Source organism: Panulirus ornatus, chromosome 28 (assembly GCF_036320965.1).
Source record: "Panulirus ornatus isolate Po-2019 chromosome 28, ASM3632096v1, whole genome shotgun sequence".
NCBI classification, from domain to species: domain Eukaryota; kingdom Metazoa; phylum Arthropoda; class Malacostraca; order Decapoda; family Palinuridae; genus Panulirus; species Panulirus ornatus.
The window spans coordinates 15,175,352-15,190,873 of NC_092251.1; the positions used below are offsets into that span (position 1 = coordinate 15,175,352).

At 40.5% G+C, this 15,522-nt stretch overlaps 1 protein-coding gene across 2 annotated transcripts in view; it reads right to left on the minus strand.

Annotated features, from left to right (window-relative positions):
- Positions 1-1,238: 1,238 nt before the first annotated feature.
- Positions 1,239-15,522, minus strand: part of LOC139757861 (RNA polymerase-associated protein RTF1 homolog) — a 325,058-nt gene continuing 310,774 nt past the window's right edge. For both annotated transcript variants that reach the window (XM_071678765.1, XM_071678766.1), the window contains one exon: positions 1,239-2,206. In XM_071678765.1, coding sequence (XP_071534866.1) covers positions 2,085-2,206 — 122 coding nt within the window. In that variant the 3' untranslated portion in view covers positions 1,239-2,084. The remainder of the gene's footprint in view (positions 2,207-15,522) is intronic.

Consider the following 15,522-nt stretch of genomic DNA (forward strand, 5'->3'; position numbering starts at 1 on the left):
GTGTCACCTCCCATGTTTGTCAGTTCTTCAAAATACTCTTTCCATCTTCCATTCACTTATTCCTTATGATTCAGTAACTCCCCTTTCTTACTTCTCATTTACATTTCAACTCTTACATCCACCTTTTTCATCTCCTTTCAGTACAATGTCTTATTTTCCCTGAACTTTTCACCTACTCTTCCTTTACTTTCCTCTCTTGGCATATATTCCCTCCTCCTTTGCTGAACTTCCTTTCAAGCACTCTACCATGTGCCTTTTTCTTATCTCACAGCCTCGTATCCAATTACTAATTCTGCAACCTTTAACAGTTTTTCTCTAAACATTTAAAACCTCATTCACAATGACTGCATCCCGATATTTGTTGTTCTTTCACCTAAACTTTGTATACCATTCTTTCATAGTTCTCCTTGCATTCCTTGTTTCAATTCGCTTGCCAATACTTTTACCTATCCAGCTTGAGTTCTGCACATTGGAAGTTTTTTGGTTAGCAGTAAATGGCAGCCAAAACAACGGATGAGTCCTGGAGGCTTCACTAGCCCAGTAGTGACTATGGTGTGCAGGTGAATACCTTTTCCAGAAAATTGCTGCTTATGTGGTGTGCCCATTGCTACTCATAGTGCTCACTGCCATGCCTATACAGCCCATACTTAGGATCAGCCAGTCTAGAAAATATTGCTTCTCAACTTGGAATGTTTTTATTTTTTCTAATAAATTAAGAGTAAAGCAATGGTTTTGTGTACTAATCAGATAAAAAGTAACTAAATCTTTTGTATGCTTAGATTGATTCTGTTTTTTCCTAAACAAGTAATGGTGTTTTCTGTTTGTAAGAAAATAATGGAATGGTTTTCCTGTTTTGTGTTTACCTCTTCACAAAAAAGATGATAATCTTTCTGTTTTCTTACACACTTATGAAGGCTAAAAAATGAGGTGAGCACCAAACAGGTGCATCCTTTTCACCTCATTACTCCATGCTTTTCTTTCTTTCCTAAACACCTGTTACTTTAACAACTTTTTTCATAAATTTTTTTCATTGTCCTATACTTCATTTGTCGAATTCATTAACCCACAAGTAATATCATTAAGATACACAGTCTCATGATTCAAAACATTTTACGTTGTTAGTACTCAAAAATATAACCCTTCATCCCATCACTCGCTGAATGTCTGAATCTTTTCTCAATCCTCATGATTTACTTCATTTTAATAGCAGGACATTATAGGAAAATAAGCAATTCAAAACCCATTTGGCTTTTATTCCTTGCATTCTTTATTAGAGGTCTTGGTCACCTGCTTAACATATCTTTTATACATTAATGAACATTCCAAATGTAACAGATGATGATGTGACTTCTAAAAAGATAAGATGAAATGAAAATGTATGATGTCTGTGAAGAGAACACATGGTCTTGTCATTAAAAATGCTCATGAATTGATCCTGAATGATTTTAATAAATAAACACAATAATCCATGCTCATCTATGAAAAGTAAATGGAACGACAGATTAACACAATTGCACTTTCAACAATGTGGGTAATCAAAACAAATTGTCTTAAGTGATCAGTTATGCATGGATATCAGATTATTTCAAGTAAAAAATTTATTTTTCATAATATACTGATATGGGTTGCATCATCACTTTCTTAAATGAAATTATACAAGAACAGATAAAACACTAAATCTCTATCCAAAAAAATATAATTCCTTAAAAAGTCAAAAAAGTGTTCTTAATGTATTCTTTCAAAAGTAGCAAAAGGTCCTTACTCTCCAATACACTTCTTTTCATGTACAAAGAGATGATACCTTTCCTTATGAATTTTTTAGAAATGATGTGGAAATTTTACATGCTCCTTCTAGTTTGCTGTTTACCATACAAACTTTGAGAATATGGGTGAAAGGTTTCACCAGATATATGCCAAGAACTGCAATTTTCCCATAACATCTAATATCATTCATTAATTTCCAACTTTACATTTTGGCTTATTGTAAAAAGTCAAACAATCAAAATTCCTATCTAAGCAATACATTTCTTGTGTTCAGCACTTGTCAGGCCAATACATATATAGTTTTCCTATGCACTGGTCCTTCATATCAACCCTTTCTTCCTTTTGTACTCTTCAAGGTTTAAGGATCTCCTTGGAGTTGAATTGATGGAACTGCCATCTGCTGCATTTCCAAGGCTTTGTTTTGGTCCCAGAGGTGTGGAAGCTGTAAAGCAGAAGTTACTGTCAAAAATCGAGTTCTTATTCTGAATGAGCAATGACTTAAAGAATACACACATATTGATAAATCAAGAGGAGAAATAGTGGCTGCCTATGAAAATTAATAGGATGAGAACTAAGGATGAAGGAAAGGTAAAATAAACAGAAGTACAAGCAACAGCAACATCAATTTCCTTCCGCATGAATAAGATAATGAAAAGAAGGAAGGTAATAGTTCACCAGACTAGACAAATATGAAGACCAATTTTAACGTTACACAGAATGAATGTACAAAAACAGAGGGGATAGAACCTGTCAATTATGGGAGGTATGGTTATTAGTTAAAGTATTTATACAACATAGACCAAATTGGAGGTGGAAGGATGGATTGAAAAAGATTTTGAGCGATTGGGGCCTGAACATGCAGGAGGGTGAATGGCGTGCATGGAACAGAGTGAACTGGAGCGATGCAGGGTACTGGGGTTGATGTGCTGTCAGTGAAACATCTGGCATAAACCATGGAAAGGTCTGTAGGGCCTGGATGTGGAGAGGGAGCTGTGGTTTTGATGCAATCACACAAGACAGCTAGAGAATGGATGTGAGGGGGATGTGGCCTTTCTCTATATGTTTCCTGGTGCTACCTAGCTGTGACAGGTGGTGGCAATGATGCTTCCTGCGGTGCAGGTGGCACAGGGAAATTGGTAAAAGCAAGCAAGTATGAATATGTACATGTGTATATATGTATACAAATTTATAAGTTTTGCGAGTATATGTGTAAGAGAGTGGGTGGATCTTTTTGTTTCCTGGCACTACCTCGCTAAAATGGGAAATGGCGATGAAGTATAATAAACAAATATATAAATTACTAGTAAGAAAAATCAGAAAGAGCAAGATGACTGATGACCAAGGAGTATCTCTGAGTGGTCATGAATGCTAGGATGAAACTGTCACCTTTAGAATGTTTAGAAAGGTAAATACTGGAAAAGGAAAGACCATGAGTGTCAAACATGGAGTCCAAGATTTAAAACTTCACCATTAGTGATTTCCCATCCCTATTTAATGCTATCAACCACAAATATTAACTTCATCAACCAAGCCAGCAAGAGGCACATTTAGAAAGGACAAAGAATCAAATAAAACCCCAACTTCTAATATTAGCACTAGCAATGTGCAACAATAGATCCCCATATTTCTGGGGAGGGATTTAATTCAAGTATGCCTAGCAGCTGCTTACTGTTCTTCTAAGGGAAACCACTCAGTTGGGCAAAATTTTCACTCCACCAAGAGCGGAATGTCACAAAATCATCAGTTTATCACAATACACTGTAGACTGAGGAGGTGCAGCCTGAATGATAATAAGGACATTTTGAGAGAATAAGATCGAGATGATGACAGCACCGAAAATATCATTACAAGGATAAAGATGATCATTCCAACAAGAAAAAGTGATGATTACAGTGCTTGATAATGAAGGGTATGGATTCCTACACTGGCTGCAACTTCAACAGCCATTTTGAACTCTAAGACCCATAAATCTGTTTCATCAAAAGACCAACGAAAGTCAATTGGAAAGTAACCACGTGAAAAAAGTTCAGAAATATTTTTTTTTTTTTTTTTTATACTTTGTCGCTGTCTCCCGCGTTTGCGAGGTAGCGCAAGGAAACAGACAAAAGAAATGGCCCCCCCCCCCCCATACACATGTATATACATACGTCCACACACGCAAATATACATACCTACACAGCTTTCCATGGTTTACCCCAGACGCTTCACATGCCTTGATTCAATCCACTGACAGCACGTCAGCCCCGGTATACCACATCGCTCCAATTCACTCTGTTCCTTGCCCTCCTTTCACCCTCCTGCATGTTCAGGCCCCGATCACACAAAATCTTTTTCACTCCATATTTCCACCTCCAATTTGGTCTCCCTCTTCTCCTTGTTCCCTCCACCTCCGACACATATATCCTCTTGGTCAATCTTTCCTCACTCATCCTCTCCATGTGCCCAAACCACTTCAAAACACCCTCTTCTGCTCTCTCAACCACGCTCTTTTTATTTCCACACATCTCTCTTACCCTTACGTTACTCACTCGATCAAACCACCTCACACCACACACTGTCCTCAAACATCTCATTTCCAGCACATCCATCCTCCTGCGCACAACTCTATCCATAGCCCACGCCTCGCAACCATACAACATTGTTGGAACCACTATTCCTTCAAACATACCCATTTTTGCTTTCCGAGATAATGTTCTCGACTTCCACACATTCTTCAAGGCCCCCAGAATTTTCGCCCCCTCCCCCACCCTATGATCCACTTCCGCTTCCATGGTTCCATCCGCTGCCAGATCCACTCCCAGATATCTAAAACACTTCACTTCCTCCAGTTTTTCTCCATTCAAACTCACCTCCCAATTGACTTGACCCTCAACCCTACTGTACCTAATAACCTGGTTCTTATTCACATTTACTCTTAACTTTCTTCTTCCACACACTTTACCAAACTCAGTCACCAGCTTCTGCAGTTTCTCACATGAATCAGCCACCAGCGCTGTGTCATCAGCGAACAACAACTGACTCACTTCCCAAGCTCTCTCATCCCCAACAGACTTCATACTTGCCCCTCTTTCCAAAACTCTTGCATTTACCTCCCTAACAACCCCATCCATAAACAAATTAAACAACCATGGAGACATCACACACCCCTGCCGCAAACCTACATTCACTGAGAACCAATCACTTTCCTCTCTTCCTACACGTACACATGCCTTACATCCTCGATAAAAACTTTTCACTGCTTCTAACAACTTTCCTCCCACACCATATATTCTTAATACCTTCCACAGAGCATCTCTATCAACTCTATCATATGCCTTCTCCAGATCCATAAATGCTACATACAAATCCATTTGCTTTTCTAAGTATTTCTCACATACATTTTTCAAAGCAAACACCTGATCCACACATCCTCTACCACTTCTGAAACCACACTGCTCTTCCCCAATCTGATGCTCTGTACATGCCTTCACCCTCTCAATCAATACCCTCCCATATAATTTACCAGGAATACTCAACAAACTTATACCTCTGTAATTTGAGCACTCACTCTTATCCCCTTTGCCTTTGTACAATGGCACTAGGCACGCATTCCTCCAATCCTCAGGCACCTCACCATGAGTCATACATACATTAAATAACCTTACCAACCAGTTAACAATACAGTCACCCCCTTTTTTAATAAATTCCACTGCAATACCATCCAAACCTGCTGCCTTGCTGGCTTTCATCTTCCGCAAAGCTTTCACTACCTCTTCTCTGTTTACCAAATCATTTTCCCTAACCCTCTCACTTTGCACACCACCTCGACCAAAACACCCTATATCTGCCACTCTATCATCAAACACATTCAACAAACCTTCGAAATACTCACTCCATCTCCTTCTCACATCACCACTACTTGTTATCACCTCCCCATTTGCGCCCTTCACTGAAGTTCCCATTTGCTCCCTTGTCTTACGCACTTTATTTACCTCCTTCCAGAAATATAAATATAGAAATATAAATATAGAAAAAAGAACTTGTGACTGAGTAAAACTTCAAATACAGTGACTCGTGAATTAAACCAGCCACTCTGACTCCACCTTCCATGCTCAGCTTACTCAGTTCCTTGTATCATATTATCTATCCATCAATCATTTTTCCCATGCCTGATCACAGTTTCCTGTATTAGTGAGGTAGCACCAGTAAATAGATAAAGAAAGGCATATCCATTCACATACACACATATTATTTTTTATTTATCATACTTAATCGCCATCTCCCACATCAGCGTGGTAGCGCAAGGAAACATGAATCAACGTATACACAAATATACATATATACACTTGCATATACATACTTGCTGCTGTCATCCATTCCCATCGCCACTCCACCATGTACAGACATAAACACATACATAAACATCCATACACACACATACATTTCAACGTATACATACATATACATACTTGCTGCCTTCATCCATTCCCGTTGCCACTCCACCATGTATAGACATAAACACATATATAAACATCCATACACATATACATTTCAACGTATACATACATATATATATATATACACATGTACATATACATACTTGCTGCTTTCATCCATTCCCATCACCACTCCCCCACACATGAAATAGCATCCCCCCATGAGGTAGCGCCAGGAAAAGACAAAAAAAAAGGCCACATTCATTCATGCTCAGTCTCTAGCTGTCATGTGTAATGCACCGAAACCACAGCTCCCCTTCCACATCCAGGCCCCACAGACCTTTCCATGGTTTATCCCAGACGCCCACATGCCCCTGTTCAATCCATCAACAGCACGTCAACCCCAGTGTACCCCATCATTCCAATTCATTCTGTCCTTGCATGCCCCTCACCCTCCTACATATTCAGAACCCGACAGCTGAAAATCATTTTCACTTCATCCTTCCACATATACCCTCTTTGTCAATCTTTCCTCACTCATTCTCTCCATGTTTTGTCAATCTTCTTCACTCATTCTCTCCATGTGTCCAAACCACTTCAACACACCCTCTTCTGCTCTCTCAACCACACATCTTTCTTACTACCCCTTCTTCACCTACTCGAACAAACCACCTCACACCACATATTATTCTCAAACATTTCATTTCCAACACATCCACCCTCCTCCACACAACCCTATCTATAGCCCATGCCTCTCAATCATATAACATTATTGGAACTAATATTCCTTCAAACATACCCATTTTTGCTCTCTGAGATAACGTTCTCCCCTTCCAAACATTCTTCAAAGTTTCCAAAACCTTCGCCCCCTCCCTCACCCTGTGACTTCCATGGTTCCATCCGCTGCTAAGTCCAATCCCAGATATCTAAAACACTTCAATTCCTCCAGTTTTTCTCCATTCAAACTAACTTCCCAATTAAATTGTCCCTCAACCCTACTGAACCTAATAACCTTGCTCCTATTCACATTTACTCTCAACTTTCTTCTTTCACAAACTTTACCAAACTCAGTCACTAACTTCTGCAGTTTCTCATCCGACTCAGCCACCAGTGTTGTATCATCAGCGAACAACAACTGACACTTCCAAAGCCCTCTCATTCAGAACAGACTGCATACTTGCCCCTCCCTCCAAAACTCTTGCATTCACATTCACCTACCTAACCGCCCCATTCATAAACAAATTAAACAACCATGGAGGCATCACACACCACTGCCACAACCCGACGTTCACCGGGAACCAATCGCTTTCCTCCTTTCCTACTCGTACACACACATGAGCAGTATAAGGTGAAAAATTTCTAATTATTTTGCAATGAAGCAAGAATCTGCATCAACTTGACTTTTAAGAACACTCGCACAGCTCAGAGAGGTTTTTCTGGCCTTCCAAGGACATTTCACATGGGTCAGTGTAGCAGCACCACTACTATCACTAAATTTCTTCACTCATCCTTGTGTTAATCTCAAGCTCACACCAGTAACATTAGAAATATCCTAAGTGGCTTATTTCCTGTGTAAAGTGCAAAGATAGAAGCTATTCTGTCACTTGTGAGATGAAACGTGCAGCTAAATTGCTACTGAAACAGGCTCATGTGGTATGCCAGCACATCACATAGTTTCCACTGCTTCCTAGAGGCTGCCATTTCACTGTCAGACACAAACATAATCTTGGGTGGGGTAAAAGATTTACGTCAATATATGATAAGCATGGGCCTGTACATGCCCTGGTTCACCCCCCTGTGTACCACATTGCTTCAATTCATTCATTGTCCCATGCACCTTTTCACCCTCTTGCATGTTCAGACCCCAACCACTTAAAAATGTTGTTCACTCAATCCTTCCATCTACAATTAAGGTGTCCCATTTTTCCTTGTCCCCTCCACTTCTGATACATGTATGCTCTTTGTCAATCTCTCCTCATTCATCCTCTCCATATGTCTCATACCATTTCAGCCCATCCTCTTCAACTCTCAATCATACTCCTCTTATTACTGCACTGTTCTTTTTACTAATTTGTGTGTCTTACAAAGGCTTAATATTCGGAGGACAGAGCAACCAGCATCACCTTACTCAGTATTTTTCAAAGAAGAGGTTACTCACATTCTTATTGTGAGTGTCAACAAAGCAGCTGCTTGCTCAATGAAAACATACCATAGTAGACTGTAATAAACATGAATACTGTTATATCCTTTCTCTTTTGAAAGACAGTTCTGTACTGTATCAGCTTAGAAAATACTGATCACAAACATATGATGAGGTTGTAATATAAGTTACTATAAAAACTAATTGACAGGCGCACGAAAGAGAGACTTTTGGATGTTAATGTGCTGAGAGGTGCAACAGGAGGGATGTCTGATCATTATCTTGTGGAGGCTAAGGTGAAGATTTGTATGGGTTTTCAGAAGAGTGAATGCTGGGGTGAAGAGGGGCAGTGAGAGTAAGTAAGCTTGGGAAGGAGACTTGTGTGAGGAAGTACCAGGAGAGACTGAGTACAGAATGGAAAAAGGTGAGAACAATGGAAGTAAGGGGAGTGGGGGAGGAATGGGATGTATTTAGGGAATCAGTGATGGATTGCACAAAAGATGCTTGTGGCATGAGAAGCGTGGGAGGTGGGTTGATTAGAAAGGGTAGTGAGTGGTGGGATGAAGAAGTAAGATTATTTGTGAAAGAGAAGAGAGAGGCATTTGGATGATTTTTGCAGGGAAAAAATGCAATTGAGTGGGAGATGTATAAAAGAAAGAGACAGGAGGTCAAGAGAAAGGTGCAAGAGGTGAAAAAGAGGGCAAATGAGAGTTGGGGTGAGATAGTATCATTAAATTTTAAGGAGAATAAAAAGATGTTCTGGAAGGAGGTAAATAAAGTGCTTAAGACAAGGGAGCAAATGGGAACTTCAGTGAAGGGCACTAATGGGGAGGTGATAACAAGTAGTGGTGATGTGAGAAGGAGATGGAGTGAGTATTTTGAAGGTTTGTTGAATGTGTTTGATGACAGAGTGGAAGATATAGGGTGTTTTGATCGAGGTGGTGTGCAAAGTGAAAGGGTTAGGGAAAATGATTTGGTAAACAGAGAAGAGGTAGTAAAAGATTTGCAGAAGATGAAAGCTGGCAAGGCAGCAGGTTTGGATGGTATTGCAGTGGAATCTATTAAAAAAGGGGGTCACTGTATTGTTGACTGGTTGGTAAGGTTATTTAATGTATGTATGACTCATGGTGAGGTGCCTGAGGATTGGCAGAATGCGTGCATAGTGCCATTTTACAAAGGGGATAAGAGTGAGTGCTCAAATTACAGAGGTATAAGTTTGTTGAGTATTCCTGGTAAATTACATGGGAGGGTATTGATTGAGAGGGTGAAGGCACGTACAGAGCATCAGATTGGGGAAGAGCAGTGTGGTTTCAGAAGTGGTAGAGGATGTGTGGATCAGGTGTTTGCTTTGAAGAATGTATGTGAGAAATACTTAGAAAAGCAAATGGATTTGTATGTAGCATTTATGGATCTGGAGAAGGCATATGATAGAGTTGATAGAGATGCTCTGTGGAAGGTATTAAGAATATATGGTGTGGGAGGCAAGTTGTTAGAAGCAGTGAAAAGTGATTGGTTCTCAGTGAATGTAGGTTTGCGGCAGGGGTGTGTGATGTCTCCATGGTTGTTTAATTTGTTTACGGATGGGGTTGTTAGGGAGGTGAATGCAAGAGTTTTGGAAAGAGGGGCAAGTATGAAGTCTGTTGTGGATGAGAGAGCTTGGGAAGTGAGTCAGTTGTTGTTCGCTGATGATACAGCGCTGGTAGCTGATTCATGTGAGAAACTGCAGAAGCTGGTGACTGAGTTTGGTAAAGTGTGTTAAAGAAGAAAGTTAAGAGTAAATGTGAATAAGAGCAAGGTTATTAGGTAGAGTAGGGTTGAGGGTCAAGTCAATTGGGAGGTAAGTTTGAATGGAGAAAAACTGGAGGAAGTAAAGTGTTTTAGATATCTGGGAGTGGATCTGGCAGCGGATGGAACCATGGAAGTGGAAGTGAATCATAGGGTGGGGGAGGGGGTGAAAATCCTGGGAGCCTTGAAGAATGTTTGGAAGTCGAGAACATTATCTCGGAAAGCAAAAATGGCTATGTTTGAAGGAATAGTGGTTCCAACAATGTTGTATGGTTGCGAGGCGTGGACTATGGATAGAGTTGTGAGCAGGAGGGTGGATGTGCTGGAAATGAGATGTTTGAGGACAATGTGTGGTGTGAGGTGGTTTGATCAAGTAATGTTAGGGTAAGAGAGATGTGTGGAAATAAAAAGAGTGTGGTTGAGAGAGCAGAAGAGGGTGTTTTGAAATGGTTTGAGCACATGAAGAGAATGAGTGAGGAAAGATTGACCAAGGGGATATATGTGTCGGAGGTGGAGGGAACGAGAAGTGGGAGACCAAATTGGAGGTGGAAAGATGGAGTGAAAAAGATTTTGAGTGATCGGGGCCTGAACATGCAGGAGGGTGAAAGGCGGGCAAGGAATAGAGTGAATTGCATCGATGTGGTATACCGGGGTTGACGTGCTGTCAGTGGATTGAATCAGGGCATGTGAAGCGTCTGGGGTAAACCATGGAAAGTTGTGTGGGGCCTGGATGTGGAAAGGGAGCTGTGGTTTCGGGCATTATTTCATGACAGCTAGTTACTGAGTGTGAACGAATGGGGCCTTTGTTGTCTTTTCCTAGCGCTACCTCGCACACATGAAGGGGGAGGGGGATGGTATTCCATGTGTGGCGAGGTGGCGATGGGAATGAATAAAGGCAGACTGTGAATTGTGTGCAATGGTATATATGTATGTGTCTGTGTGTGCATATATATGTGTACATTGAGATGTATAGGTATGTATATTTGCGTGTGTGGACGTGTATGTATATACATGTGTATGGGGGTGGGTTGGGCCATTTCTTTCGTCTGTTTCCTTGCGCTACCTCGCAAACGCGGGAGACAGCGACAAAGCAAAATAAAAATAAATAAAAACTAAGAGATTATCTATAGCAGAATTATACAAGTGTTCTTATATACTAACATATTTTCTTGGTTACACTGTAATCCTTACATTCAACTGGAAGTGCATTTTCTAGTTGGTCTCACACTATACTCAGTAACTTCATTTGCTGCACTAGAAACGCCTCAAGAGCCTACTTCATCCCCATCCTGTCCCTGCAAGCTACTTGGCACACTCACACCTGGACAGCTGTATTCACACTGTTTTCTAAACCTGAATCCATCTCTAACCCTTTATCAACTTTACATCTCTTGTCAGATGGTCTTGTTGTCTTTTGTCATCATCCAGGTCTTGTTTACTTGTCTTTCTCAAGTGTTGCCCATTGCACTGTACAGTCTCAGAATTGTTATTTCCTTGTATGACCTCTCGTCCAACCTCTTCTTCAATGCTCCTTTTTGCTAGGTCTGTTGTCTTCAAGAGCATTTGGTTTGATCCTTATCATGTCTCCTTCTTCTAACAGATAAGATCTTTAGCTGTCTTATCACAGTACAGGTACACTTATCACAGTACAGGTACACCACTTATTTTCCAGCACTCTTGGTTCCAAAGCCTAGTCAGATTAACCATTTTGCCGGACCAACCATGGTCACGTAATAATAATAATTCATCAACACACCTCTAACCCACTAATTATAAATCTTCCTTGTGTCTAGAAACTGCTAGAAATTTAAATTAAACAAATATTAAATGTTTAAGCACCCTAAGATGGTAAGTCTGTCCTTAGATTGTTTGAATCCAGTGGCATATCCAGGGTATGGAAGGTAGGGCAGGTGCCCTGGGCGCCACTTGAAGGGGGTGCCAGTGGTGTAATGGCGTCCTGGATCCAGACAATGATTCGGACCTTAAAGATTTAGATTTCTTGACCATGAAAACATATCTTTGGCATTTGGAATCACATTGATATCTTTTTAGTTCAATAGTTATTTACAAAAATCGATATTAACAAAATGGTGTCCTGGATCCAGACAATGATTCGGATCACCCCCAAAGTCTAATCAATTGGTCCATGTGTCATTTCTGACTTTCCCTGAAAATTTCATCAAAATTTGTTGAAAGTTGCTCAGATAAACAAACAAATGCCGGTAAAAACATAATCTCCATAACATTGGTGTCATGTGTTTGGGCAGGGGCGCAGTTTCAGTGCTTTCCATAGGCGCTATTCCCCCTACATACGCTCCTGTTTGAATCTCGTTGGGTCTTCTTCTGTTGTTAGTGTTTTCCTAGGTGTGCATCGGCAGAACAATGCAGTTTCGTATGCATTATACACCTGCTCAAGACGGAGGTGATTGTCAGCTACGAGTTTCCTGAATTCATCCACATACTCAGCAGCTCCTTCATGGTTTGCAGACAGCTTTTCTACGCACACTTTATTCATGGAAATTCCATGACGCTTCTTTAATCTTTGAAGCCATCCTTCACTACAGTCACACTCATGTTGTAATTTAAGTTCTTTATGGAACAACTTAGCCTGGTCCATTATCATGCTACCTAACAAGTCCACTCCATCACTCCGACGCTGTCAAAACCATTCCATCGTGCTCAATACTCTTTCCATCATTCATAGTTTTTTCTAATCATCATTTGCTTCTTGGAATAGCTGTTTGCATAGAATTTCAATATTTTCTCCCTTTGCTTCTCTATATCATAAACAGTTGAAGAACCAATCCTGTAAATGTCACACACCTTACACACCGAAACACCACAGTCCATTTTTTCAACAGTTCTACTTTATCTTGAACTGATATTGACTGGGTTTACGTTTGACACCACGAGTGACACTCATATGTCTTAGAAGCCATACCTAGGGTTAGATTTAAGAAAAATAGGCTAAGAATGTCACAGAAGTGTGATATCACCACCAATGAGTGCAGTGTAAAGAATGTAAATAAGCACGCCCTACACACAACGTCATCTGTGGCCGCCCAGTAACCTAGCCTGGTGGCCGCGGTATGTTCAAGTTCTCTCACGTAATTTTGTCCGGACTAAAGGAGGTACCGAACCATCAGTTGCCAGAAAATCGGTGGTGTACCTCTACCATGCACTCTTCAAATTTTTAAGTCTTCTCTTTTTCTTTTCAAGTGAGACATTTATCCCTTGCAGCTTTAGGAATGTGATGACTTTGGTAACAATGTTTGTGTTCTTCTAAGGTTCCACAGAGCAGGACTCATTTCCACATCCTGTGTAGGGGTGTTACTGGAGTCCAATATGGCCAAATGTGGATAGTTTCCGCTGGTCATAACCTTCCGGATCAGATCAGACTCTTAGCAGTTATGACAGCTGATTCAGCCCTTCCATTTGACTGAGGATACCTAGGACTGATTGTCATGTGCTGAAAATCATATATGTCTGCAAAGTTTCTGAACTCCTCATTGATAAACTGTGGTACATTGTCAATGACAGGCAGTGATGGAATCTCACATCTTGCAAAGTCAGCTTCCAGTTTTGTGATGACTGCGTTGGTCCTTGTCAACTCTTAACACATCAATTTCACAAAGGGTGACCCCTCAGCTCAAACAAGTCCACAGTTATTCTCTCCCACAGTAAGTCCGCACTCTAATGAGACATTAGGGTTTCCTTCTGTTGGGCACTGTTCAAGCGGTTACATATTTCACACTAAGAGATGTGCTCTTTGATCTCGGTTCATACTCGACCAGTATACTCATTCCCCTGCAGTCGAGTATATTGCCTTCTTGATTTCGGCACACAAAGCATGAGGTAAGACTGCCCTATTACCTTTAAATATCAAACCATTTTATGTTGAGAACTCATCTCTTGAACAAAAATACAGTTTCAGGACACCCAGAGGTTATAGTTTCCAAGAGCAAATCAATTATCTCATCATTGACTTACTATTTTTATCTTCTCCAGATGCTCTGGTCTGATGGGTAGGAGTGATACAATTTTTATACTTAAACATTTGTCCTTACCCATTTCCTGTTAAGTGTGTCCTTAACAGAAAATCTCCAAAGTGTATGTCCCTCCCAGATTGATATTCCAACTCAATGTCATACAGGTTAGCTCGGAGTAACTTTCCTTGCAGTTCCTTAACAAGCTGGCTGCTTGTGTGCATCTACCACTAGCTAGACCATGCAATACTCAGAACGCTGCTGCATCATGATTACAATGTGGCCAATGGTAACTCAAGAGTTGGCTGTTTTGATGACTGTTCCCTCAACAACTTCAAGCTCTGGTACTCTCTACCTCTATCCCAATAACTATGACCTGGCACAGGTCTTCACTTCCTCCAGAATCTGTAAATACTTTCCCTAGGCTCTTCTTTCTCCCTTTCATCAGCCTCTCTGTATTTGAATTAAGGCCCAGCATTGATGTGAACTTTTGTCCATGACTGGAAAAAAAATACTTTGGCCAGTCTCCCATATGTATACAGAAGAAACAAATGTATACAGAAGAAACTTTGTTAAGTCAATACAACTGTTAGCATATCTTTATCTGTACATACCTAGTCTCTGTAGAAGTCAGTGCTTTGCTTGCATATGATATTGGTTTACCTTCCCACATCAACGTAGCACCTATGCCTGTCTGACTAGCTTGAATGGTAATTGGTTTGTTTTGGTCATTTAACACTAACAACATAAAGGATGTCACTAACTGATTGAACTTGTCTAGAGCTTCCTCTAACACTCCTACCCACTGCCACCCAACAACCTATCCAGCTGACGGATAGGTTCCATTACATCAAACAACTTAGGTAAGAATCAAGCTATATAATTCACCATGCCTGCTAATTTCTGCACCTCTGTCACATTTTGTGGAGTTTTCATCATTACAATGGATGCTATCTTATCAGGATCAGGTTTCAATCCGTACTTAGATAAGTGTCCTATAAAAGAAATCCCAGACTTCCACAATTCTGCCTTACAGTTCTTGCTTCCTACATTTCTCTACGGTTCACACACATTACTATCATGATCATCATTCGCTAGTTCATCACTGTGTCTAATACCATAAGTGAATATGTCACCAGCTACACGTACAACCCCTTTCAGACCCTCCAGGGCTGCATGAAGCCTCTTTTGGATTATTTCACCACTCACAGCTAAGCCAAATGGTAGTCTTAACCACCTGCAGATATCTTCCTAGTAGTGTATGAAATGTAGTAAGATAGCTTGACTGATCATCTAGTACAAAATGCCAATACCCATTCCTCAGATCTAACTTTGAGAACATTCTAGGCTCTGAAAGGTCAGGAAATACATCATCAATTACTGGTAGGGGATGTATTTCTCTTTTCATGAATTTATTCAGTGCTTGAAGATC